The sequence below is a fragment of the Diadema antillarum genome, unplaced genomic scaffold (genome assembly GCF_040938485.1).
Source record: "Diadema antillarum isolate AM-2024a unplaced genomic scaffold, OU_Dant_1.0 scf00000110, whole genome shotgun sequence".
NCBI classification, from domain to species: Eukaryota; Metazoa; Echinodermata; class Echinoidea; order Diadematoida; family Diadematidae; genus Diadema; species Diadema antillarum.
The window spans coordinates 1,826,872-1,854,821 of NW_027270999.1; the positions used below are offsets into that span (position 1 = coordinate 1,826,872).

At 38.7% G+C, this 27,950-nt stretch overlaps 1 protein-coding gene across 1 annotated transcript; it reads right to left on the reverse strand.

Moving 5' to 3' along the window:
* On the reverse strand, positions 1–27,651 carry LOC139719437 (receptor-type tyrosine-protein phosphatase epsilon-like). Its single transcript, XM_071630852.1, has 19 exons — positions 26,557–27,651; positions 18,177–18,360; positions 17,268–17,377; positions 16,728–16,891; positions 15,640–15,727; positions 14,980–15,056; positions 10,262–10,298; positions 9,623–9,720; positions 8,859–8,981; positions 8,158–8,309; positions 7,378–7,513; positions 6,305–6,454; positions 5,749–5,848; positions 4,679–4,758; positions 3,755–3,886; positions 2,663–2,791; positions 1,575–1,732; positions 898–1,033; positions 1–222 (listed from the first exon to the last, which is right to left on the reverse strand). Exons 1-19 carry the CDS (start codon positions 26,633–26,635, stop codon positions 1–3), a joined length of 2,355 nt encoding a protein of 784 aa, XP_071486953.1. The 5' UTR covers positions 26,636–27,651.
* Between the last annotated feature and the right edge of the window lie 299 nt (positions 27,652–27,950).

Genomic DNA, 27,950 nt, shown 5'->3' on the forward strand with positions numbered 1-27,950 from the left:
TCAGTCGTCTCCAACGAAGGCTACGTTTTCGATTCCCTCATCAGGGTCTATGGCTTCGTTCTCGTCGGCCTTGTCAATCAATGCGCTCTTATCCTCGTCTTTATCAACATCGTGGCTTTCAGTCGTGGCTTCGACGTCGTCATCCGAATGGTCATCTTCTTCGTCAGTGTCCTTACGTTTGATGTATTCCTCAAGGACTTCGTAGCAAAAGAGATATTCCTCCTGAGAGACATGAATTAATGTAAATGTTGGGATCAGCCTCCTATATCCTCCGGAGACAAGCTTTTCAACTAGCCAAAGTGAGTGAGGGACACCCGAATGCATGCCTTCCAAACATTTCAATTCAGGATTTTGTGAAACTTATAGCAGTTCCTTACGTATCGTGTAGAAGGGTACTCCATAATTGTCACTGAGCTTACACGAGAATTGGGAGATATGAGAATGTTTAACCAAACCAATGGTTTTAATGTGTGTAGTGTGGAAAGGCAGTTGTACGATCTCTACACTGTTCCCACATATTGATGTTACTGTTTAGGTTATACCTCCGTGTTAATAAATGCTTTGGGGGAAATAATGTGATTCTGCACTACCAGAGAAGTAATCTGAGATAATATACCTGCCACGTCCTGAGTGTCATCCTAAATTGTATTTTCAGCCATCATATGGCATCTCTCACATCCGCATTCTCCAAGTAATCTTCAATAATTACTGTTAGAACCGTCATCATTTATTTCATATAAGTTTCCCACCCATTATCTTCTAACCTCTACTGACGTGTACACCTGTTCTATTTTTTTCTTTGTTACCATCTAAGGTGTGTAACATTAACACGGTGTGTTTAAGTTATTTACTTTATGAAAATCAAAAACAAAGAACACAGTGGATCTCACAACTTACCACTGAAGTGACCATTCTCATCCGGTCAGCTCGAAGTGCTTTGACCGCCTGGAAGACGTCCACTGTACCTTCTTGGGTCATCTGGTCCAGACACATTCTGACCGCGCAAAACACTCCGCTGCGACCCGCCCCATTCCTGTCACCATGGATACGAACAAACGGTAGACAAGACGCATCTTACCACAAGACCACTAAAAGATTCATTAATGCAGCCCTACTCTTACTGTCTTTTGAAAAACGTAACAAATTATGACTGCTATAACGAGTTTTCCTTCTTCCTTCGAGCATTATAACAATAAGGTTTTTGTTTCGCTGCGTTAATTTCCAAACTTCCTTTGTTCATTTTCGAAGGATTAACCATAAATAATACTTCAATACCTAAAACTCTTACCAAAGGTGTCTGGTTCACGTATAAAATCATCTTGACATACAAAAAAAAAAAAAAAAAAACCTCACGAGAAAATTGTTACATAGCTGCACAACAAATTAAAGAACTCAAAACTCAGACAATTGTCTCTGATTTTACAGTGGTGGACTACAAACCGCTAATGTCTTGGTGTGTAATCCATTACTACATCAGCATTCTGTCAAGGTGCCTTCCCGTCGTTGAACAATGAAGTAAAAGACGGGCTTCCTATTCATGTATATTATGACACAATGTACAAGACTTGGCTTACATGCAGTGGACGAGCACTTTGGAAGATGGCTCGACGCCTGACGCCGAGGAGTAAACCGCCTCGATGAGGTCAAGGAGTAGACTCTTGTTCTGGTCGTCGAATCGGCTGTCATCCCCGGGCCAGCCGAGGAACTGGTACTGACGGACCACGCGCACGTTCTGAACAATAAAATAAACGACTGTACATGAGGCTATAGATAGCATACTGTTTTCAAAACTGACCAATCTCTGGATATGATCGAGAATATTAACTATTGTAACTTTAGGATCGCAGTTGATACGGCTGCCACTATAGACAGATTTCAGTGACTACCTTCTGACTGCCATTGTGGTACCTACTCTTTCTGTAAGTTGATATTATTGGACAGTGTTTGATGAAACTACCACAGAGATGATGAAGATGGAAGGTGAAGTTAAACTTTCACTTTATCAATATATATATATATATATATATATATATATATATATATATTGAAACAAGAAAGGGAAAACTGACCAGAAACAAATAATAAATAGTGAGAACTTTGAGCAAAGAAAATGGGTTTTCATCGGGATTCGAACCCGAGACCTCCGGATTACTAGACCGGTGCTCTACCGACTGAGCTATTGAAAGCCCTAGATCGGTGTTCGTCCCAAACCCTTACTCTCTTTGCTGGTGTGGTCAGAAGCTATAGTGTGTGTATGTGTGCCACACACACACACATTAACCTGACATAAACCCATAGGATGTAAATCAACTTTGGAATAAATGCGAGGGATCGCCGAAGCGATGCAGCTTTTTGTAATATACAACTGTATATTGAAACAAGAAGGTTAATGTGTGTTTGTGTGGCACACATACACACACTATAGCTTCTGACCACACGAGCAAAGAGAGTTAAGGGTTTGGCAAGAACACCGATCTAGGGCTTTCAATAGCTCAATCGGTAGAGCACTGGTCTAGTAATCTGGAGGTCTCGGGTTCGAATCCCAATGAAAACCCATTTTCTTTGCTCAAAGTTCTCACTATATGTATATATATATATATATATATATATATATTCAATCACTCGCACTTGATTTGGATGGGGCTAACAGGGGAACACCAACCTGCGTGCCGGTTAACTGCACCTGTAGCGTCCGAACGATCAATCCCTTGTCTTTCTCTGTAGACGTTGTGGATATGGTGAAGGGTCCGTACTGGGTCGACCCACCGTCAGGCCAGTACTGGGCACATGTCTGAGGGGAGTACGATATCAGATTGAATGTAAACAAACAAGCAAGAAAGAACAACAAACATAAATAAACAAACAAAAACACACACAAGAAATCAAGAACGATTAGTCATAGCGAACTCATAAAGTTGTGCTCTACCTAATAAAGCATGTTTCTAGGTTAGCTATATTGCGTATACGCACCGATAACACGCCTATTGGCTTAAGCTTAAGCTTATGTTGGTTGATCAGCATGTGCGCGCCTGTAAAATGGCTGCGACTGGCTGGAATGCTCCCCAGGGAGTGGAGAATGAGCACTGTTTAGTGCTGGTTGGAAATCATGTATCCAGTGACCGGGGTAATGATAGTCTGTAAAGCGCATTGAGACACTTAAGTGTGAAATGCGCTATATAAAAACCAGCTATTATTATTATTATTATTATTGCAAATGATGATGAAAGACATGTGTGCAAAAGTCTTGTTCAAACGACTCAAACAACGGATGTGTCAGTTCTGACGAGTTGCGATAGTTTGCGTGGGATCTTTGTAATCGGCTTTAATTGGACCCACACACACCTAAACCTACATACACATGATGCTGCATGACCGACCTTATAGTAGAGTAAAACCATTAGTTATGTTCTCTCCTTGTGCAATCTATTTAGCCGACCACATCAGAAGCATCATTCTCAGGAGCACTAAATTGTTTCTACCTACGTAACTTAATTTCTGAGATATGGACATTAATTTCGAATCGATGTTATATTGTACCATATTTGTCTCAAATAAACAACAGTGTATTGCAGTGCACGTCCGCACCTGTTCTGGGAATTCTAGTTTAACCTCAACCAGTTTTCGAGGCGTTAAAATTGCGTTAAAATTGCAATTATCATAGTGATATTTTCATGACATGAAATTTATATTGAGCATATTTCAAAAAAAGGGGAAAACCTCCGCTATATATATATCCAATCCAATCATGGCTTACCGGGTCTTCCCTTTCGAACTCGTTCAGCATGACGATCCTGGTCGGCTTGTAGTCATAGATTAGGGACCAGAAGTCGACCACGGTGTCAGGAAGAGGCATCTGGGTCACGATGAAAGGGTGCTCGTCACCGGACTGGCAGACAGTCAAAAGGAAAATGTTACTTTGACGCCATTTTCGGCATTCACAATAAGAAACACAATAAACATAATAAACACACATTCATAATTATATTCTCACATACATACATACATACATATTATACATACATACATGCACATGTACACCCATATAATCAGATATGCATACATAAGGTCTGCAAACATACATAAGGACTTGACACTAACTCTTTTTTCTGATGGCCTGTTCGCGGGCCACTAAATCTTTTAATCTGAAACTTTGGTGGCCCGAAATAGCAATGTATTGGCAATAAATAAACAGAAGCATAACAATAAATTTTGAATCTTAAGCGCCCGATCGGGCCAAAAAAAGATAGCCTTGTTGAGAATTTGGTGGCCCATCATCAGTTTTTAGTGGCACCGGACCACCGCTGATGTTAAGCCCTGCATACATGCATGAATGAATGCACACACAATCACACACGCTCCTCCAAATATACATACAACATGATTCCGTTCAAGTAACATGATGTAACACAAACTGTTTAGACTGTTTATGAAGTAAAGCTTTTTAAGGTGTGTGATACAATCATCTGATCAAAGAAGATTGGAAAGAAAACACCAACTTTCTTCCCCTCGCACGAGTACAAGTTCAAGAATAGACGCTGAATTTCAAAGTCAGGAAAGTGTGATTTGACAAACGGTAATTGTAAGTAACAAATGTAATATGTGTCACAGAAACGAATAAGACTAAATCATGTAGAATAAGGTACATATCGATAAAAATCAATCATTCCAAGGTACTCACTCTCACGAAACTTGCATTGATGTAGTCTGCAGCTGTGTCGCTGTTGACACGTGTTTGTAACATGGCTCGATTCCTTTCAACTGGCAAGCACACAATATGACAAAACAACTGGATTAACATCTAAAAATCAAAGTAGGGATCAAATTGGGGATACTGAATATCATTGCTTTCTTAAGCTACGAGCAACAAAGACGTGGTGTTCGTGATCATATGCATTCCCTTGATTAGGATTGAGGTGATTTGATTTATCTCATTTACAGCTGTCATCAGATTTAATAATAAATCATTATCTTAACGGATGTAATAATGCTAACAGACAAAGCTATAATGTCACTTTCTTTTGTCATTTGCTTGATTAGCACATGTCATGAAAAGGGGATACAGTATACATATCGACGTGGTTCAAATATTCCATTGAATTAAGCGCAGATTGAAAGATCGCAGTCTCAGTCATGGCGCTAGCAACTGTCCCTGATGGAAAGAACACAGTGTGAGACACTGTATTAAATTGTAACGATATCAATGTGAACACAGTGTTCCACTTTGTGTTCAGAGCGTTCACAGTGTGTACACATATTCAACTCTGTGAACACACTGTGTAAACAGATGATCCAGGGTTCGACACAGTGTGTTCACAGAGTCGGCTAACAAATGAACACACTGTTTATAGATGGTACTGGGTTCAACACAGTGTGTTCACAGAATTGATCGGCTATGAGCACACTGTTTATAGATGGTACAGGGTTCAACACAGTGTGTTCACAGAGTCGGCCATGAACACACTGTTCATAGATGGTCCAGTGTTCGACATAGTGTGTTCGACATAGTCGTCTGTGTGAACACACTGTCCTTGACTGTGAACACACTGTGGGCCACTGTGATCTTTTTGGCAGGGCATATTTCTTGCTGATGAATGCAAAGTTATCAATGGGATTCTAAGATTCTCATAGACCCTCGAATTTTCTTCAGCATGGTGCTCGCAGAAGCATTCCTTTTGGGATCTCGCAATAGAAAAATGATCGATTTTTTTCTCCCCGCTAGATTTTTCTCCCCACCGAGCAGCGACTTACTCGGTAAGATGTAGGCGTCTCTGTTTTTCAGTGTGTTCTCATGTCTGCTGCCTGTTCGTGTGGCCAGGGCGGCCGGGTCGGGACACAGCTTCAAGAGTGTCTGGAGCAGAAAAAGAAAATTATCCAAGAATCGTGAGTTTTATCATCTCCCTTTATCTCTTTTTTTTCTGGGGCAGTTAGGATTACACTCAATTTGAAAATAATAGCAGTTTTGACCTGCACAGCTTTAAAGGAGGTTGGCATTAAAAGGGAGCCTAAAGTTAAATCTGCTAAGAAACAGTTACCGGGTCAGATTCAACTCATAATGCATTTCTACTCATAGGGAAATGCATATTTTTAAATTGCATGTTATAGGCTGGTTTTTGTTTTGTGTGTTAATTTGATTGTTTTGGCTCGTGTTTTCAAAATTGTGGGATTTCGTCTACATCTATATGAGTGTTACATTTTTCTTGTTGTTGTAGGTATGCAGCAGCTTTTGACAATGACAAATCTAGCAAATTCTAGAGGTCATAAGAATAGACTACCATTCAGACTGATGTACTTCTAAGAAACTTACCGAAAATTCTTTGTCCAAGAGTGTTACTCTGCTGCCCGACTGGCTTTCCCTTAACTCTTTCAGTCGCTCCGAGAACCGGTCGATGGGGATGACGGTGTCGACGAACAAGAGCGACTCGAGGACGGCCTCGTGAACGAACACGTATTGCTCCTACCAGGATATGACCGAGAGTAAGAGGAAGAAAGATAGATGCTATTGATGAGACAGGTGAACATGATTCATCTCCTGAAACTTCCACAACCCAACATGAATTCAACAGAGAGTAAGACGTGTCAACACTATCGTTTGCATTTATCAAGAAGTTTAGACATGAAATTCGTAGTTATTCTATGAGATCTCAACATTTGACTTTACCCCGGCCACTCGATCCCTTCCAGAAGAAACAAGTATAATGTTTATATGTGTGTGCGTGTGTGCGCGCTTGTGTGTGTGTGATATTTGCTACCATTGGGTTTTTATGCATTTTCTTGTCCAATAAAGTGATGCAGATTAAGACAAAACGTTTATTTATTTTTTTTTCAAATGATAGAATTTATTGATTTCTCGAAGCAACATAATTTTACAGAGGATAAATGAATTACAAAGTTATTACTTCAACACAAAAACATTTCTTTGATACAAACAATTTAAACACATATCTGTGTTTATACTTGAAACGTTTATACTTGAAAGATGAATTCCATTAATTGAAGTCTTCATCACGTACCACTGATACTTACTCACTGTCGCGGCTGTATATCCTTGTACTTCGAACTTAATTTGATAGCCTTTTCCTTATATTCAGCGAGATGAACGTTAAACAATGAAGCATCTTTTAAGTCGCTGAAATAACATTCACTGTGCTGCGTGGCTTCGGGCTGCGAGAACAAATCACAACTCAATACAGCAGAGATAGAAACCATTCACGCATCCTTACAATTTTATGAGGTGAAACCGATCCTACTATCTTTCACTGCTTTGCGTGGTATGGAGGTATAAGGGAACATAGAATTAAACTCTAGTCTGCTTTGGAGGGAGAGAGAGAGAGAGAGAGAGAGAGAGAGATCACGTGATCAGCTTGGAAGGAAACTTACGTCTGTCTGAACCATGTTCTGTCTCGACTCTCTGATCGCCTGCACGAAGCCGTGGATGTTCACCTTCCCAGTCTTCTTCGCTTGCTCGACGACGCTGTCGAGTGTGATGATGACTCCCGTACGTCCGATGCCGGCACTGTATGGGTGGAGGACATTCCATAGAGATGACAACAAATTACTGGAGTGTACAAGCAGCTATCATTCGCACAAAAATACCTCACAGTAGGTAATTCAATGTAGCATGTTGTCGCGTAAGTTTGATATCTTTATCGAAGCTGGTATAAGAATGCCTAGGGGAATCTAAAAAAAAAATATTCTGTTGAAAATTGACGAACAATTGATATTCATTGAATGCCTATTAGTGATTCTCCCATAAATTTAGAAGCAAGATCCCTTGTTGCAAGTTTCTGTATACCGAATAGGAGATCTGCTTCATGTGGAGGGTAATGAAACTTACTAGGATGATAGATCTTAATTTTTGTCGCCATCTACAGGATATAAGGTATAAAGAGTCGCTCTCATAGGGGATCGCTAGAAATACCCCACACCCACGTTCCACACCCCACACCAACATATTCACACCCATACACACATCAAAATACATCCACGTATACACACACAAACGCACACGCTTGCCCCAAGAACACGCACAGTAATAACTACCATCAATGCGACGACAGACATTGCATTCAAACTATCAGCATCTTTCTAAACACCGCTGCATGGTATCCGATGCCTTCAGAGGATGGGGTATTAAGTGTAGCCACTTTCCGTGCTCACCTGCAGTGGACGAGGAGCGGCGCCGAATCGTCCGTAGCGTACTCGGCTTTAACCTCCTGCAGGTATCGTAGCAACAGTGACGTCTGTTTGGGAACGGATTTGTCTGGCCATTTGGTAAACTGGAAGTGAATTAAGCTCCTGGATTCTTCACTCTACACAAGGATGAATAAATGAATGAAAGGAGTAAGAAAAGAAAAAAACGAATGTCAAGATATAACTGAAAGATTGAAGATAAAAGAATATAATGAGGCGCTATGTATTCAGCATGAGGTTAGATTCAAAAGTTCGACAACACCAAACAGATCTCACATGATCTTTTACGGTTTTGAAAATCGAAATAAACTTCGTATTTTTTCATAAAAGAAAAATTAACTTATAGAGGAAATTGAAATAGAAATTTGTAATAGTTCCCCATAAATTAAAGCCTGACAAAGAGGCATAGGAACTAACTGAATAATTATTTTTGTTTTACCTCAAGTAGTTCGTAGTCCTGTAGTTTCAAGACTATTATTACTTTCACAGTGACTTTAAGAGAAGGGTTGGAAAAGAAATTAAAGCTGTCACGGTAGGCTGTCTTGTCTACCACAAGATCCCACGTAGGATTGTGTGAGTGTACGAGTGTGAAAAAGGACAAACACTCGAAGGAAAAAGAGAATGATATGTTATGATATTATGATAATGACAAAGAGTGCATTAAAAACCTTTTCAACAACGAATTTCCTGACGAAGCCAAACTCTCTCTCCTCTGTTTGTCGGGCAGACACCGTGACGTCACCGTATTTCCCAACCTCGTCTCCAGACGGCCAGTAGCATTCACACTTTTTCTGTCAAATCAGAAGCAAATTAAAAAGCAGGACATGGTAAACACTCATAATCAACAAGAGCTTCACTTCTAACAGCATAAGTACATTGCACTCTGTATAATCTCCGAATCTGGTCGTAACAAGTGCAGTTACATCTAGATAGTCTTTTGACAAGGATTGGGGCGAAGCATGTAATAAAAGAAAAGACTGGAACAAATACTATCAGCTGAGGGGGGTCGCTAATGCTCTTTGCTGCAATCATTTCTTTATGGTCTATGTTCCGATACCTATCAAAAAATGAGTCATGACGGTAAGATTGAGTGATTATGGTTGCAGTTGCTGTGGTCTGACAACAAACTTAAAGGGCATATCCATTCAACTGCACCTTCAGTTTGCAGCAATATCAAGCGAAGGTTGAATAGGAAATCTTCGTACTTCAAGAAGCAAAGGAATTGAAAATTCCAGAAATGCATACACGAAATAGTAAGATGGACGGGAACAACATCTTCTATTCAGATGAGGTGTGGTCAATGAATAAGAAATGTGACCTGCATCCTCTACCCTTTAGAAGCCAAATTTGTAATTTTGTCATTATCACATTATTATGTTTTTTTTTTTCATTTCATTACAAAATAACGAAACCATCGTAAAGATGAACTCACCTTTAATCCTTCCTCCAAGTTGGTTACCATGGCAATAACTCGTATCTTCTCCTGCCAAACCATTCGCCAGAAATCACTAATCGTGTTGTTCTTTGGACCTGTAGTAAGGGAAATTAGGAGTAAATCAAATTCTAAAACATCAAGCATTAGGTAAAGAGGGTGATGACACGACTTTAATGTAAAACATATGGCCTTTACAAAAACGATGAAACGCAATCATAGAATTCCCAGCTATCAATCTTACAGCTGTTACATGTTTAATGACGACGAATGGATCTTGGTGTCTCATTGCGATTAACGTTTTTTTATATATATATATAAGTGGCATTTTCTATAAACGTTTGCGAAGTAAGGACAAACAGAAAGTCACTACAAATAATCAAAATAAAATTGCGAATATAGTACAGGTTACCCTTATTACAATACCAGCTACCTTTACCAGCACCATATACGATAGTTCTTGCATCGAAACTAACAGTACCCCAAGGTTTAAATTTTGTTGTGACAGCTTACAAAACAACGATGTCTTTCTAATCATTCCATGCCTTTATTATTAGGACAACTGGAAAGGGAAGTAAGTTCATACTGTTGCTTATATATCATATGGAAAAATAACAGTACTTTAAGGGGAGAACTTACCTTGTGTGCAAATATACGCTTTTTCACGGTCAAAACTCTGAAGTATAGAAGAATAACAGAAAATATGACGTCAATTAAGGGCAGAACAGGAAACAGACATTGTTGTCTCTGAAATATTCAAATACCATAATATCGACAGATGCCATGATATGTACATTGTATGGTGGGAAGTATAGCAAGAGTTTGCCTTTTCAGATGCATTTCACGAACACATGTGTGATCAAAATATCAAAATATTGGAAAGTAGTCCCTAAAATGTTTACTTACTGTTTATTGTTTATTAAATGTTTATTTACTTATCATACGAAAGGAAACTCATTTTCTTAAAAAAGAAGAAAAGAAATGGCGCTGTGTAAAAATGAAAACGATGTCCTCACACTCGCATAGCCGATTACTGCCAAATTCGTGGAATTAAAACTTGTAATTTCCAAATAGTTGTCCCAAGGCATGGAAGAAAAAAAATTATATCGTGAGACAAACAAGAGAGAGAGAGAGAGAGAGAGAGGGAGAGAGAGAGAGAGAGAGAGGGACAGACAGACAGAGAAATAGAAGGAGAGAGAGAGAGAGAGAGAAATAAACATAGAGGTAAGAAAAAAGATGAAGGGTACGAGAATGATAAGCAGACGGGCAGATAGCTATCCACATATACGTACCCATATAGGTAGACAAACAGACAAAAAAGGAGAGATAGATATAGAGAGAAATATAGACAGACAACGAGATAGATAGAGAGGTAAATAAAGGATAGAAAAGAGGTAGATAAAGGAAAGAGATTGGTAGAGACAGAAAGAGATAGATATACAGAGGAACAGATAGATAGCAACGGCGTAAATCCGTGCTGAGGAGTGGGGGGGGGGGGGGGGATGATCGGCAATAGTCACCATCACCACGATTACAAGCCCATAACCGGACCGGCGCAGCCTTTTTTTTTTTTTTTTTTTGGGGGGGGGGGGAAGCTTGGTGCCCCCCCCCCCCCCCCCACACACATACACTTTACAAGGATCGGATGTCCCACGCTTTTGCATGAAATATAACGTGGGAGGAAAGTAGGAAAGTGGCAGCAAAAATATGAAGACTTTTTGTTCTTGTTTTTGCTTTTTTTTTTTGCTTGTCAGATGACCTTAAAAGTATGAAGACATTTGTTTTTGAAATATCTGTGAGAGGGAGCGGAGCGACCGAACGGGGGGAGGGTGTGTGTGTGTGTGTGGGGGGGGGGGGTATCCCTCTCCCACACGAGGAAGATTTTGCATTTTGAGACCTGAAATTCAGCGATCTGGGGGGCATTTCATGAAGCGTTTTGGTCGGATATTTTTCTGACAAACTGTTACAAGCTATCGAAATCCTTGCATCTGATTGGCTAAGAGCAAATTTGTCCGACAACTTTGTCGGCCAAAATTCTTCATGAAATGCCCCCCTGGCGCACACTTTTGGTGACATTTTTGTTTGTTTTTTTCATTTAAAAAACAATAAGAAAATGAAATATTCACAATATATTATTGAATGACTAAATCGTGGTATTTCAGCTCTTGCTCCGCCTGTGCGACATCACTGTGAAGACCTACTAAATACTGGGGCCTTTCACCGGCGTATAGACAGGATTTGATCTTACGGGAGCGGTGTTAAATGCGAGGGAGCGAAGCAAGCGAGGGGGGGGGGGGGAAGGGTATGGTACTGGGGTTCTACCCTCCCACGGTGAAATGTTTTTGCATTGAAAATTCTGACATTTTACAGTCCAAAAACTGCCGTTCGTAGCTATATTCTTCGCTTTGGAAATTAAGGGGCGGGGCGGGCGCAACTGCTGTGAATCACTGGCAGCCAAAGCGAAAAAGTATAGCTATGAGTGGACAACAATACAAGGAAAATATAAAGGAAATTCAACAAAAATTCACTTTTCTAGAATTATGAAAGAGCAGTGGACCAACCGCTTTCAGAAAACAGGGGGAATAATTGCTACCCTTAACATATGTCAATATCAAGTTGATGGAATTTGTAATTTTCATGAAAAATGGATTTTTGTAGTATTTTCTTTATATTTTCTTGGTATTGTTGTCCACTCATACGTCATAACCTCTAGTAGTCTCCTCATCCAGCGGTTCCAACACCAAAACTTTAAAAATTCATAACTTTTGCATCGATTGTCCGATTTTCTTCAAACTTTCACTGATGTGTTCTACTAATGTTGCTGCTTTCACTCAATCCACATTGTTCTAGGGTTTATCTTCCCTTTAAGGGGGCCGCACCGGGCGCAACTGCTGTCAATCACTGGCAGCAACATCAGGAGAATGGCATATCGATTAAATGCGAGCGACTGAAGCGAGTGAGCTTGAAAATTTCGACATTTTACAGTCCTAAAACTGCCGTTTTTGGCTGTATGCTTTCGCTTTGGAAATTAAGGGGGCGCACCGGGCGCAACTGCTGGCAGCTAGTTACTGGCAGCAACATCAGGAGAACGGCATAACGATTAAATGCGAACGAGCGAAGCGAGTGAGCTTGAAAATTTTGACATTTTACAGTCTAAAAACTGACGTTTGTAGCTATACTTTTTCGCTTTGGAAATTAAGGGGGGGCGCATCGGGGGCAACTGCTGTCAAGCACTGGCAACAACATCAGGAGAATGGCATAGCAATTAAATGCGAGCGAGCGGAGCGAGTGACCTTGAAAATTTGACATTTTACAGTCTAAACACTGCCGTTTGTAGCTATACTTTTTCGTTTTGGAAATCAAAGGGGGGGGGGGCGCACCGGGGGCAACTGCTGTCAATCACTGGCAACAACATCAGGAGAATGGCGTAGCGATTAAATGCGAGTGAGCGGAGCGAGCGAGCTTGAAAATGTTGACATTTTACACTCCAAAAACTGCCGTTTGTAGCTATATTTTTCGCTTTTGTTTGTCCCACTTTATTTGGGAACCATCGCGATCCCCCCCCCCCCATCGACGCCTCTGCATATGGGGGAGCTTTTGTTAAGTGAAAGATCTGCTGCACACTCTTTGATGAATTAGGGAAATATATACGTCAATCTCAAAAGGGTACAAAGTCTATCGAAAGGGATCCAGTATAGCGGCAGCGGAGCTTTTGCATGTTTATGATTGCAATTCAACGATATGGTGCATAGTTCTGGGGGTATTTGGACAATTTTTCATTAAGAAAGTTCGAGATTTGTCCTCATCTCGGGAATTGTCATCACTCACTGTCGTTTCTAACGAATGATTCAGGAAATGGAGGGGGTTCAATAATGGCGATATAGTTTTTGTTATTGTTTGTTTGTTTGTTTTCGTACATATTTGGTAGATGGTCCCCACTTACTCGCGTTATAGCATGTTTACATGTAGGCCTATACTATTTGACGTCGTCAACGTCTGAGCCATACCTTACAGTGTATGTCGATGTTAATCTCTTCGCGAGCGAGCGAAGCGAGCGAGCGCTTGAGAAAATTATGTAATTATGTATGCATTTTCCTACAAGATAGAATACTGTTCAGCTCTGTTACCTGTCTGAAGGCCGGCGTACAAACGTCATGCAATATGCCAAAATTGATACAATCGCATTTCTGCTTCCTCCGTTTTTTCCCCAAAATTCAGGGGGGATGATTGTACAGGCCATCCCCCCCTCCTCCATTTCAGGGGGGATATATCCCCCCCATCCCCCCCCCCCCCCCCCCGGGATTTACGCCCATGATAGATAGGGAGAGAAAGGATGAGATAAAGAGCTAGATAGGGGAAGAGAGGGGGAAAGACAGAAAAAGATACACAGGGAGAGAAAGAGATATATAGGTAGATAAAGAGATAGATAGGTAGAGAAACAGATAGATATGGTGAGAAAGAGATAGACAGAGAGATAGATAGACAGGGAGAGAAAGAGATATATAGGTAGATAAAGAGATAGATAATAATAATAATAATTTGACAGTGCTTATATAGCGCATAACACATAGTGATAATGTCCCTATGCACTCATAGGAACAGATAGATAGGGAGAGAAAGGATGAGATAAAGAGCTAGATAGGGGAAGAGAGGGGGAAAGACAGAAAAAGATACACAGGGAGAGAAAGAGATATATAGGTAGATAAAGAGATAGATAGGTAGAGAAACAGATAGATATGGTGAGAAAGAGATAGACAGAGAGATAGATAGACAGGGAGAGAAAGAGATATATAGGTAGATAAAGAGATAGATAATAATAATAATAATAATTGACAGTGCTTATATAGCGCATAACACATAGTGATAATGTCCCTATGCACTCATAGGAACAGATAGATAGGGAGAGAAAGGATGAGATAAAGAGCTAGATAGGGGAAGAGAGGGGGAAAGACGGAAAAAGATACATAGGGAGAGAAAGAGATATATAGGTAGATAAAGAGATAGATAGGTAGAGAAACAGATAGATATGGTGAGAAAGAGATAGACAGAGAGATAGATAGACAGGGAGAGAAAGAGATATATAGGTAGATAAAGAAATAGATAGGTAGAGAAACAGATAGATATGGTGAGAAAGAGATAGATAGAGAGATATAGACAGGGAGAGAAAGAGATAAAAAGGATATAAAGATTGACAGATTGAGAGAGAAATATATAGGGAGAGAAAGATATAGATAAGGAGAGATAGAGATAGATATAAAGGGAGAGAAAAATATAGATAGGGCGAGAAAGAGATTGATAAAGGGAGAAATAGGTAGATAGAGGAACGGAGAAGAAATAAGAATAACAACAAAACTTACGTCAATGTACGATGCGTTGATGTAGTCTGAGTAGGGATCACCATCAGTTTTTTCAAGGACTACTCGAGTATTATTATCTGAAGATGGGGACATAAAAACGACAAAGTGACGTCACAATATTGCGCAATTATACCTTTGATGAGATGGAGACGATAATTAGGAATACAGGTCACTACTACTACTGCTACTACTATAACTACATATTGCTTAAAACTAATAATAAAAGCGATGACGGTATCAACAATAACAACGACACTAAAAACTTAAAAAGTTCACTAATGATAACAAACATCATAATCATTAAAACTGTCAGAAAGTTAATGCACATAATACTGCTACACTTGTTAATCCTTTTCCCCCTCACTTCTAGTAGCTATTATCTGAAGTTGCTCATTTTTCGTCATTCATCTACTGTTGATTTGCTCATACGTACACAAATGATATATTCTTTGCAAATATAAAGAAGAAGAAATGACAGACTTCCATTCATTGAAAATAGAAAGATTGAGGTGAGAGACAGAGTGCCTTAAAGCAATCCGAATGAAGTAAAAGAGTCTTCCACATAATCTGAACAACATGAAATTTCTTGTCCTCATTTATTTTTACCGCCCGACCGGTGAACAAAATGTAAGGAGACAACGAGCTTCACTGTAGACTTACAAGGCAAAATATTCCTGTATCTGTTCTTCGGCTTGTTGGCTTCTTCCTTCGCGTACGACTGGCGCTCTGTGTTTACACCAGGAAGATGCTTAATAATAGAAGAAAACACGGATTGCAGTTTTAAAGATTTGAACTAAACGTTTGGAGGCTTGACACGCTTTTATTGACATTTATTTACGGCAAGGGACTACGTCGGTTTCGCCGTAGATTCACAAAACCCGAACTCTTTTGGAAACTGAAATCATAGTGAGCCTTTAAAGAATAATTAATTATTAGATTAAAAAAAATCACGCTGAGATCACATCCGGATAGAGAGATCTGGATAAAGGGAGGCCGGATATAGGAGAGGTCAGACTGTATGTGTAAGGAGTTTTATGTGCCATTCGGCTCCAAGCACACAAAGGGTTACCACTAAAATGGGTTCGGTTAGAAAGGACAGGATTCCATGAAGCAAGCTAGTCTACAGTTCTCTTCCTTATCGAGTTCCAGGCATCTGAAAACAATGTTGATGACTTGTTTAAGGAAACTCTACTCTTGTATCTATGTTGACTTTGACAATTAGAGGAAAATGAAAGAGAAGACTGATTAACGTCCCTGGAAATTGGACGAACATGAAGAAAAAATAGTGGAATTTTGAAGGTTAACATATTTCTTAGACTCAGTGATAATCGGTCACATTTACGTGATGTGCACTTTAGAGAAAGCGATGAAAGTATTACCTCACCAACTGATGGCCCGACATCATTATTCGGATGCGCAATGAATCTCTCCCTGTTCTGTTTGATTGTATTTCAAAGTAAATTTTAACACGGTATTTTTTTCTCAATTTATTATTAGCCCTATGACCTCCTTGCAAATGAGAAATATACTTTGAAGAAATAACAATTCATACCAGACAATTATGTGTCCTTACAGAAAGACAGTATATAACACAAGGAAAGAACTACAAAATAGAGCGATTTCAATTATGCGGTTGAATTGCTTCAACTGCTGTTGATGACAAACACTCCCTTCTCAGAAAACATGATTCTGAGTTCATTTCCTGTTCATTGTGTATTTTTTGTTAAGAAAGAATATAAAATAGTTACCTCGAATTCCTCAATGAGTTCCAATGACTGTCTATTGAGATGCACAAAGTGGGGGAACTCTTCGACTGGTATGCCCGACGGAGAGTCGCGAATTTTCACCGATTCATACCGGGTGTAGTAGCTTAGTCTCGAATCATTGTCCTTTGGTACGTGGTCCACACGACCTGATTGAAATAATCGAAATGTAATCATATACATACTCCTTTATATACATCTTTCTCTCTCTCTCTCTCTCTCTCTCTCTCTTAATCTCCTTTTTTCACACACAGGGTCCCCCAAAACAAACAAATAAACAAACAAACAAACAAACAAACAAACAAACAAACAAACAAACAAACGTTCGATCATTACACTCCCTCGCTTGACATTGCTTGAGCGTTTCCCAAATATTGAATATAATCTTGTCACCCTTTACGAATTCCTGCATAGGGCCATCTCTCATTACTTCTCTTTCTTCATTTTGTTTTTTTTTTTCCACTTTTCTGCATTTCTCGGTTTGTCAATAATCTTGTCCGTATATGGCTTGGTAGAGAACCATACCATTGGCGTGCGTGATAGAGTTTCCATTCTGCAGCTCCCCAGCTCTAACCAGCTCGAGTTCGGTCATCCCTCTTTCTTCGTTTCCAGCAATCTGGTGCCTCTTTTTCCTCCTAAATGTCACATCAAAATGAAATCACAGTGAAGTGTTATCATTCCACAACATGTGGAAATCGAAATTGATGAATATGTTATGGAGGGGAGAAAAGATGGTGGCAACTCAACAACACGTCACACATAAATATTATCATCAGTGACACAAAACGGATCACCACCAAACTTTCTTGGAGTAACAGCAACTGAACTTTATTCCTCCCCTCGAGCTCCATAGTCAGCCCGAAAAGCCTCGAAACTTTCTCTCCCCTCGTGGGCTGAACATGTTACACTTAATATACAAAAATACATATTCCTGACAAATAAAAAAAAATAGACGAACAGCGTGTTTTCAGGTTTCATCTAACTTACCAAAACAGAAAAAAAATCTGGCAGTTTCAAAGTTTCTCACATTTCGACTGACTTTAGTGAGTCAGTTAAGGTCGCAACCACATTATTCAAATTAGCTGACGTGATGATGTCACTAACTCACAACTCGTCCAATCGAGCGCGCAAAAACGTTACTGTTTCAGAAATCATGACTTTGGTTGATAATGTTGACCTATTGCTATTAATTGATTTGTTTGTTTGTTCTTTTGAACGTTCACTCTGGTATTCATTCATTTATTTCATGCTTTCATCATTTAGTTATTTATCATGTGGAGTTGATTGAGCTGATTCAATTGTCCATATAATATTACCATAAAATGCTGGTTAATAATCGAAGCAGGTAAAAAAAAATCGTCTTATATAACAATTTGATTGCAATCGTCCACGCACTCGTTGATGATATTACAATGTTGCTGATGTCGAGCTTACGTTCTCTGCCACAGATTGACACCGAGGACGACGATGCCCACGGCAAGAAGTAGGAGGACGATAGCGGCTACGATCCCGAAGATAAAGTCTGGCTCTTGCGTGATATTCGACGGGGGAGAAGTGGTAGCGGGTCTGGACGACGGGCCATTGGTAGTGACGGCGATACACTGCTGCTGCAAAGGAACTGAAAAAAAAAGATACAAAGGGCAAATGATACAGGAGGATCTTGGAGGGAAAAGATACGTACTGCTTACGAAGGATGCTGAGATGGTACCCAAGAACAGAGACCCTCAACCAGCTGTCAACTCTGTGACTATAAATTGGAAGACGCCCTCAGATGTAAACATTTTTTTCACATTCTGACAGTATTTGTATCGTATCAGAAAAAAAAATATTTTGATCAGTTGTATGACCTATCTATACAATATTCATATCATTATTGTGTTATGAAAATTTGTATTTACTTTCTGATTTACCGGTATATATTTCCACCTTGCATACATCTTTATTGTTTATGTTATGTACAAATGAATCGTTTTTATTTCCGTTGTAACTTATATTTGATTATTAGATTATATAAACTTTCATTTTGGTAGTTTGATAGTTTGCAATTATGTTTTTAAACTCACTGAAGAAAAACCTTTGGCTGAGCAATTTAAAAGTATATATTCAATTCCCTTTTTGCCCTGTCTACAGATAACCATTACGTGGAAATGAGTTTTCTAAGTTACCATTTCTATCTCTTTGTCCGTCTTTCTGCACGGACAGGCAGAAATGAAATCGAAGCTAATTATGATATGAAGAAAGGCTCGATTGAACTCGTAACTTAAACAAAAGTCCCCCTGAAACGGACCACTAAGGAGAGCGTTTTCCTGATGTAATCAATGGCGGCGATGCAACAACAGGATGTAGACTCACATTCGCTGTATGTATGTTTATTTTGTACTGTGTTGCTGAATGTTTGATTTTGGCGTAATACCGCATGAAAGTATTGTATCTTAATATTTTGTTTGATAGTGTGGTCTATGAAAAAAGTTAGTTCTATTTTGTGAGTCGTAGCGCTTATTTACTTTTGGAAGTATGTAAAACATACTGTTGACAAATTCGTCATTCTTCCAGGCTTACTTCATTGCATTTGTAGACGTGCTTTGAATGGACTTTTTGTCATTGCATTTACACAGTCGTCTACTGATAACTGAGCTTGAGCAAATTCTGAAAGCATCGCTCTCAGTTTCGTTGCCAAAGGTCGGAAAACCTCCTTCAAAAGAGTGGAGAAAGAGTCACATGGAGTGTCTACAGAGAAATATACTTCCTCATTCCTGGCAAAAATATGGTAAAAGTCACACTTATAATACCTAACTTTTAGCAAGCATATAAAGCAGTCTGTAAATTTCCGTTAAAACGGAAATGTTAGTCAGTATTCCTGCAAAGAATTTTGCATTATTTAATGATTATTCTTGTAATTAAGAAACCGCGCTGTATTTATATTCCATATTGACTGGGAAAAAGATTGTCTATCTAGATATAACGATACAATTTCCGGGTAAAATAAGTGGGCGCTTCTGTATAAACAGAAGTAAAAATGAGTTGATATTAAACTAGGACAAAAACCAATAACAGCAAATACTGATAATCAGAGGCGTAACCTCCATGCACGCTTTAATCAAAACGCATTATACTGTGCTATACAGTATATTCATTTGGGGTTTATACTGCCGAAAGGTAAGTAATTCCACCTTGTGCATCAGAACTAAATAACCTTGTTTCAAGGAGAACTCAAGGAGTTATTAGTTTATAAAAAGAATTATTTTTTTCATATTCTTATAAGCTAACAAATGGCATGAGAATTGAATAACTGATCACATAATTGCATTGCTTAATTCCTTGACTGGATTGCGATGATCGTGATGTTGGCATTATTATTTTCATCATCATCATCATCATCATCATCATCATCATCGATGTCGTCTCCATTATGACTACTATCATCACCATAATTGTCACTTCTCTCGCATTCATAATCTTCATTTATTCTTTTTTAATTCTTAATGAAGACGTCATTTGCTCTCCTGGGGACTTTTATCGTGTGTACCTTGTCTTACAAGGTACATTGTATACATACGATGGAAGTGATTATAGCATTTCATTCCATTTCCATGTAGTTGAGATTCGCCCACACTGTCTCGATATAAAGATTAATTGAATCAATGTACACCTCTTTTCCCCAAACCATTCTGGTACGTACGGGACTGCGATGATCGCACAATGTTTATTTAACAAGCAAGTACATGTATGTCATGTATGTCATCGACCTATGGGCCTTCATCGTTTGGGTCCGTTGCAAGATCGCTCTATGAAGGCAAATAAGCGGGGTATATGAAGAAGTAATAATCCCTAATCATGTTCTTGCCGGTCGACATTCATGTCTGCGTACTTCTGTACAAAAATTCAGTCTTGTTTATCAATGTATACATATCACGACTGCAGACTGTGTCTGAATTTATGAAGTCATGCATGACAGAGGGAAGCAGAATCAACTGCATGAATACAACTTGCCTTGCCAGGTCTATTGTGTCACTTAATTGGATGAACCTGGACGGGTTCCACCCCTCTGTTTACCGTCAATGGTAGTTTGTGAGGCAGGCATGCAGTATAAAAGTCTATTCATAGCAAAATATTTCAGTCAACAAATCCAACTACACCCCTGGAAGGAAAACGTTTTGTTATCTAAATCCTGATTTTTTTTAAAGTTTATTATCAGCCGCATTTCTAAGACACTCCGCCCCCTCTACTAAGAACAAATCTTTGTCCTCAAAGGATTTTAGTACGAACAAACATCGTTCATCTAATTATAGTGTGATTTCCAAGCATGACAAGGCCTTATTCAATAAGTACAAATATTTCATAGTTTTTGATAATGCTTGCACTCCTTTTGAAAAACATTACAAAACAATCGAAAAGAATCAACCGAACAATGCAGTCTGCATATTCTCATATTTTCACCGAAATTCCAGTGAAGACATTGATATAAAAAGAGTAAGGCTGGAATCTGGAATCTGGAATCTAACAATCAACAGCTCTGTCCATCCATGAGGTTAATACTACTACACTCCCCAAATTCTCTTCCATTCTAATTGATTTTGTTTTTCTTACTCTTCTCGTTTTTGCTTTTAAATTGTCAGTACTCAAACACAAAAGAGATAAACCCTCCTTTCCAACATTCTTGCAAATACATGTATGATTTATGAAACATCTTCAACGAAATATGAAACATTTCGCTATGAGCTTCTATTGTTGTTGTTGTTTGCGGGACTAATGGATCATAAACATGAAAGACGTGGTTACCTTTTGGAGTTAACAGGTTGTGCCAATATGGATCGTTGGTGCAGTGGAGTTCTAATTAACGGGGACAACACCCGTGTTCATGTATTCTTGTTTAATGTGAGATGACTTTGAAAACCAGCATTTCACTATACAATGCGCCATACGGGGCTTAGCGCAAAAAAAGAAAAGAAAAGAAAAAAGGATCAAGAGGGGGAGGTCATAAAGGGTTTTAGTGTAAGGTTCAATCATTCAAATACATTTTTTTTTTTTTTTTTTTGCACAAGCCTCTGGCTTTCGAAAGACCTGGGTCAAATTCCATCAAATCCCTTTTCAGGTGATCTTTTCCCCCAACCATGACCTGTATTTACAACGCTTTCATTCACCAAGCAACCCACATGTACAGTGTATTGAAAAGTATATGTGATGAATGAATGTCTGTACAAAAATGAGCGATCGAGAAATTATAATTTATCACAGATATACTGTTGATGTCAACAGGTGATAGTTCTGACCTTCAGTTCTCTCTGTTCATTTCTGAACAGTTGACGGATTGGAAACGGGCTATTTTGACTGTCATAGGTATGAATAATAATGGCGTTCTACCATATGTTACAGGATTAAAAATTGTTTATTGCATCCTTCTCAAATTTGCACACAACTTTTCTTGGTGAAGTTAGATATGGGATTTGCAAGTTTCAGATATTTCTTGAAATACCAGTCCAGAAGTAAAAAAAGAAATAAAAGTTTTTTTTTTTAAATTCTAGTTCACCTTAACTATATTCGCATAGCCAGGGCATCTATTTTTGTTGCAATTAAATATTAGACCCTCATGGCTAGAAGTCAAACTTTTTGATTCGTTAACAGCGTTGCTTGGTGTGCCTTGTCATGTTTTATTTACGTCACACCGGTTAAAGGAGCACCTGGAGGCGGATGAGACCCAGGGACTCTCGAGCGCTAAAACATCACGGGATCGAATCCTGTCCGGGGTACATCTTTGACGTGTTTGAGAAAAATGTTTTACCTACTAGTGTCCCTTTTGAAAAGTGATGTGTAAATGAGTAGATACCTTTGAGCAGTGATGTTGTTTAGATTTCTTGACAAAGTCCTACGGGAGATTCCATGATTTGTAAACAGGAAGTGTTATGGAACTTCTAGACTTCTCGTATATATTTATTTGCAACTGAGATGACTACCATGTTGACGCGGCGTACCATCAGGCATGTCAGGTGGTTTCTTTTGAAATGTTCTGACCTTTTCTTTAGTATCCCGGATATAAATGATTTTAAATACAAAATTGCAGGGTGGATTTCCTTGTCCGCCCAGCATTGTGGGATCTCGACAGTAGCTTTAGAAAACAGGGAGGGATGCCACTGACAGGACGATCGATTGTCCATAATTGTAAAAGGTAAAATATAAAGTGACAAAGGTTACGTTTTTAAAAGAGTTGAGTTAATCCAAAAAGATATCAAGGATATTATTAGCAAAATAATTATATTTTTACAAACTTTGATCCGCCCCCACAAAATAATCTCTTAAAATCTTACCCAGACTTGGTAAATTAGGTTGAGAACCACACATACATCTTGTATGAAGGGCATATATAATAGGGTTGGCATACGAAAGGCGCCCCACGTCTCGTTTTAAAACTAATACGCATTTTTATTTAAAAAAATGTTTTGCATTAGTAGAAAGAAAGATGCTCCTGAAAGCTAGAGAACTTTACATAAGGCATATATTTGTCGGATTTATATCAACAACAAATACACACCAACCGGAGGAACTGGACTACATGGAATATGTAGAGAGGAGTGAAATAGATCGATACTATAGTCATTGGAGGAAACTATCGCCTTGATATAAACGTGAGGACTCACTCCACATTTATAATAAGGCGACTGTCTTAAGAAGATAAAATCAGGCAAACAGAAACAGTGAATCTTCGCATAAAATGCGAAAAGTTATGAGATTTAAAAAAAAATCCTCGTGCTTTCTCCAAGTATATAGTCACAGTTGCCATGGTTGCTATGAAAATCAATGAGGTGAGGGCATTACGTCCTCCAGTCTCCCATTCTTTTGCGCACAAATCTTCACTTGAAGTTTAAACAAAGATAATATTTTTCACAACCAATCATTACAGACCTGTTACAATTTAGCAAAGGAGACCTTGAAAATGGAACAAAATGACATATCTTAGTAAGAAACTGCAAAAATGGAGAGATAATGACATCATCGAATCATAGTTACACATCTGATCGCCATCAATTCAAGTTTTTCGTTTAAAAAATCCGTATGAAGATCCACAACCTCATTATTATGTCCGAGATCAATGAAATGTTTGATGTTCCGCTTGTTATCTGTTATCTGAAATCAAAGTTTAATCTAACATGAAGTAAATTTCATCTGAAAGGTCCCTGACCTCACTTACAGAAACATACATTGATATTTGGACAAAACCCGACTTAAGGCCAAGGTGCAGTAGTATAGGAGGGATGGCGCTTTGGAGTTTGTGAGCTGGACTGAAAATACATGTACCCGGTAACTCTATAATTGATGTTGAATGATTGATTTCAAGCACAGGTGACGTGCATTACAAGATAAGCAATGCAACAAGCATGTTTCAATATGGTTTTCATGGCAGAAATAATGCCATTATTTCCCATCTATACACACAAAGTGTTTTCACGACACTTGAGATTGCTCAAAACTGACAAGGATTCAGGACGCTTTGAATTCTTACTGACAAACACTGATACTATGTACAATTGTATATAGGATACTTTATGTGCTGATGTGCATATACATATTATTTCGACTCCAGATGCTATCGTCAGCTGAGATTTGTAGAGAATCGTCATGGCTTGGAAATCGACTATTTATAGCTTGATTGATTTGATTGATCGATTCTACATACTTTTGTTTTTGTTTCATTGCTTTTGTCAGATTTTGGCTTTTTAGGTAAGGAAGTGAAAGTTTGGCAGAGAATCTTGAACATTTTGTTGAAATTCTCTCAGATAACGTGGATTAGCGCCTTTTGTATCAACAAAATTGAAAATGAAAACGCGTGAAGTGATTTGGCAACAGGAAAAGGAAATAAATATGTAAAAACCCAGGATTGAACAATATATTGTAGGCATACATATGTACATCGTATGACAAAATGAATGTGTGGGTTTTGTAATTAAAGGAATTAGATTTGTTAATGTCACTTTGGCATTAACAGAATATACATTACTACATCAAACTAATTTTCTTTCTCATGATGGTTAATATGAGAGAAAACACAAAATTTCACAATATCTTATGTGGGGATTTCCCAATGCTGTGTTGACGTTTTGAGGTCATCGCAAAACTTGGAAAAGAAGATTTAGAAAGTAGGCCAAGATGCTGCACTCTGTACTTCTTGTTTGTTGTTTAGTTTTCTATTCTTGTCATGTCCTTCGAGTTCCGTCTCTTTATATTTCTGTTCTTTGTATAATTGGTGAACACTTTACCGACTTGTGCACGTAATAGACCAACAAATATTTTTTCCTCTTTCTTGTTGAAACGGGGGGATTTTTGTTTCATCGCCTTAGTAACAGCACAGACATTGAAGAATGTACTTTTTACATCGACATCTTGACCTTAGACATCGTTTAACAAAATCCCACTGACAGAGCTACACACATAGTGCACAAAGTACAGTGTACACGAGTCTATAATGACGATACTTTGCTCGGTCTCCATGTGTACGGCAAACAATGTGATAGTCGCAAGCGAAATACAATCCGTACACTCTTTAATCTGCTTCCGTCCAAGTCATTCTGAACCACTGGCTTCAATGTTGCTGCTTCCCGTATATCAATATTTATTTCTTTTCTGTTACATTTGTACTTATTTGGCATGGTAGGACACTGAAAACAATATTGGACTTTATTAGACGTAGCTGTTTCAGGTATGGTCATTTGACATAATTGGAATAACCGCTTGGTCCTAATGTCATTACGCAACTGAAATAATACTGCCGTTATAAGTCTGGATTACCTCCGGTCTTCTGGTCTAAAATGAGAGATATATCCTGTTATTATTATAGCATTATGGTTGAATGAATAAGGATATTTTCACATAGAGCTATAAGGCCGCGGAAAGTCGTGTTAAAATAAACATTCAAAGACAAAAGTCCCATTCATATAGTTCTTATAATTTCCCGTCAAAGAGTTCACATTTCCGGTGCAGAGCATCGTTGTTTTGATAAGTAATCCAAGATGTCTGCTTATTTGGATATCACAAAGCGAACTGAGCGATTTGTTATCAGTACAGTCACTGGTGTACAAAGATGTATGGTTGTATAGCTTTATTACAATCTACAGTAATTCCTACCATGCTTACAGTTCACATCCGTACAATTCGATCACCTCAGTCTCAGATTAAAGGAGATCTGAGGTGCAAACCGGAACTCCGAACAGATTAAAAATGTAATGAAAAAGGAGAAAGTTTAACTTTGTAGGCATGCTTGTTAGAATATAATAGTTGTCATCACGTTTTACTGTTGTCTAAAGTATAATACTGAATGTGTGAACGCGAGTATATCATGACGCATTATGCCTGGTCTGTAATCAAGTATACGGGTGAGTAACAAGTACGGGTGAGTAAGTACCGCATTATATCTCTGTAGGTTTTGACCTATTGTATACATGCAAAATATGAAAACATGATAGAAATGCTCGTTAGTATGAATAACATATTGATATATATATATATATATATATATATATATATATATATCTTATATGCATTTAAGATTTTATATATATACATCTGATATGCATACATATGCATATATATAATACATTGTATACATAAAAAAAATGTATAGATATATTAGTAAACTATTACTGATAATGTCCCGTCAATATACATAAGGAGATATACATGAACAAATGACACATTGATATTATAGTTGTCTGAACAGGTATTGCGAATTAATTGATGACGATGAATGGACAGGTTAAAGTGTTTGATCACGTAATTATAATACACCATGGCTTCTATACAACAGCTTGTCCAAGAGTATACTCACTGAAATAGATGAAGTTAATGACCAGCGTCACCCAGTGAAATCCATGCCAGCTCAGTTGGTATCTTGATTGTTCATCCATTTCCTCCAAAAAGTTAACTATCAGTAGAGATCAGGAAAAAGAAAAAAAAAGAAGCGGATTTGCCGTCAGGCTATTAACTCTTATCGCTTGCCAGTTTCTCCACACAGACCATGCAGCCAAAGTCGCCAATTGCTAGAATTTTGTCTGTTGTTCAGTGATATTGAAAGTGGTCTTTGTTCCTGGATCTGCGATTAGTCCAGGGCATGGCTCACCGGCAAATTGCAGCTATTCATTCGTCAGTTCCCGGACTAGCTGCGATCACACCAGGGAGTAACTGATTCATTCATTCGAGCAAGGACTTGTTTTCCTTTAGTCTCTAGGTACATAGTGGGAATGATGATAATCCGCAAGACCGAGGCCGAGCAGAAGGCACTGATGGCTGCTTTTACTCTTTGAGCTTTTTACGAACTCTACTTAACACATAGACACAAACTGGAAAACAACTTTAAAAAAGCTGTACACTCGAATTTCTCATTAAACTTCTGCATCAGATAAAGTTGGCATAATGGTTTCTTATACAGTTGTACTCTGTTTTGTTCTGCCCCGATTAGAAACTAAATTAAGACAGTCAGCGACGGGCATAAGTCGAACAAGTATCCTGCTATCATTTTATACAATCCGAACCACAATATGTTAGTCTCCGCTATCGAGTTGGTATAAATAATCGGTGAATCCAACGTTAAGCGCGCAGGCAGTAATATTATCCAGATCGAATGTTAATGTGAGTATCGCTGCGTAGAAATGGGAGCCAGAAGTGTGGTTTGTTCTGTCGTAGACTTCGGCGACAAGGTTTTTCCCCGAAGCCGTCTGCTGCTAAACAACTCACACAAACACAGAAATGAAGCACGTATACTTTCGTACATTTAAGCGAGTTGAATTGCTTGTCATCGGGACAAAGTCTGCATAGTACCGTATGTACATGTACAGTTCACTAAAAACATATGAGCCTCTTACCCTCTCGGTCTTTCACAGTGCAGTTACAGCTGTACGTAAGCGACCACTGTATCGTCAGACCAAAATATTGAAAGGGAATCCTACATTACTTGCATGATTACCTGAAAAGCGGAAGCTTGTTACGCCATGTGGGCACGCCTATACGGAGTGTCGAAGAACAGTTGGCTACATGATTGTGACGGAGGGTACGAAGTATGTAATTCAAGTGCGTTTAAAAATCCCAAAGATGAGTGCAAACCAACATACGATTCGAGGCGATGAAACGAAAACACCATCCCCACAGGTCGCACCTATTTTGTGTCTATTGTCGACGTCTGTCCGGCCTATTGTTGGAGGCACGCTGGAATGAATTCAACTTCGT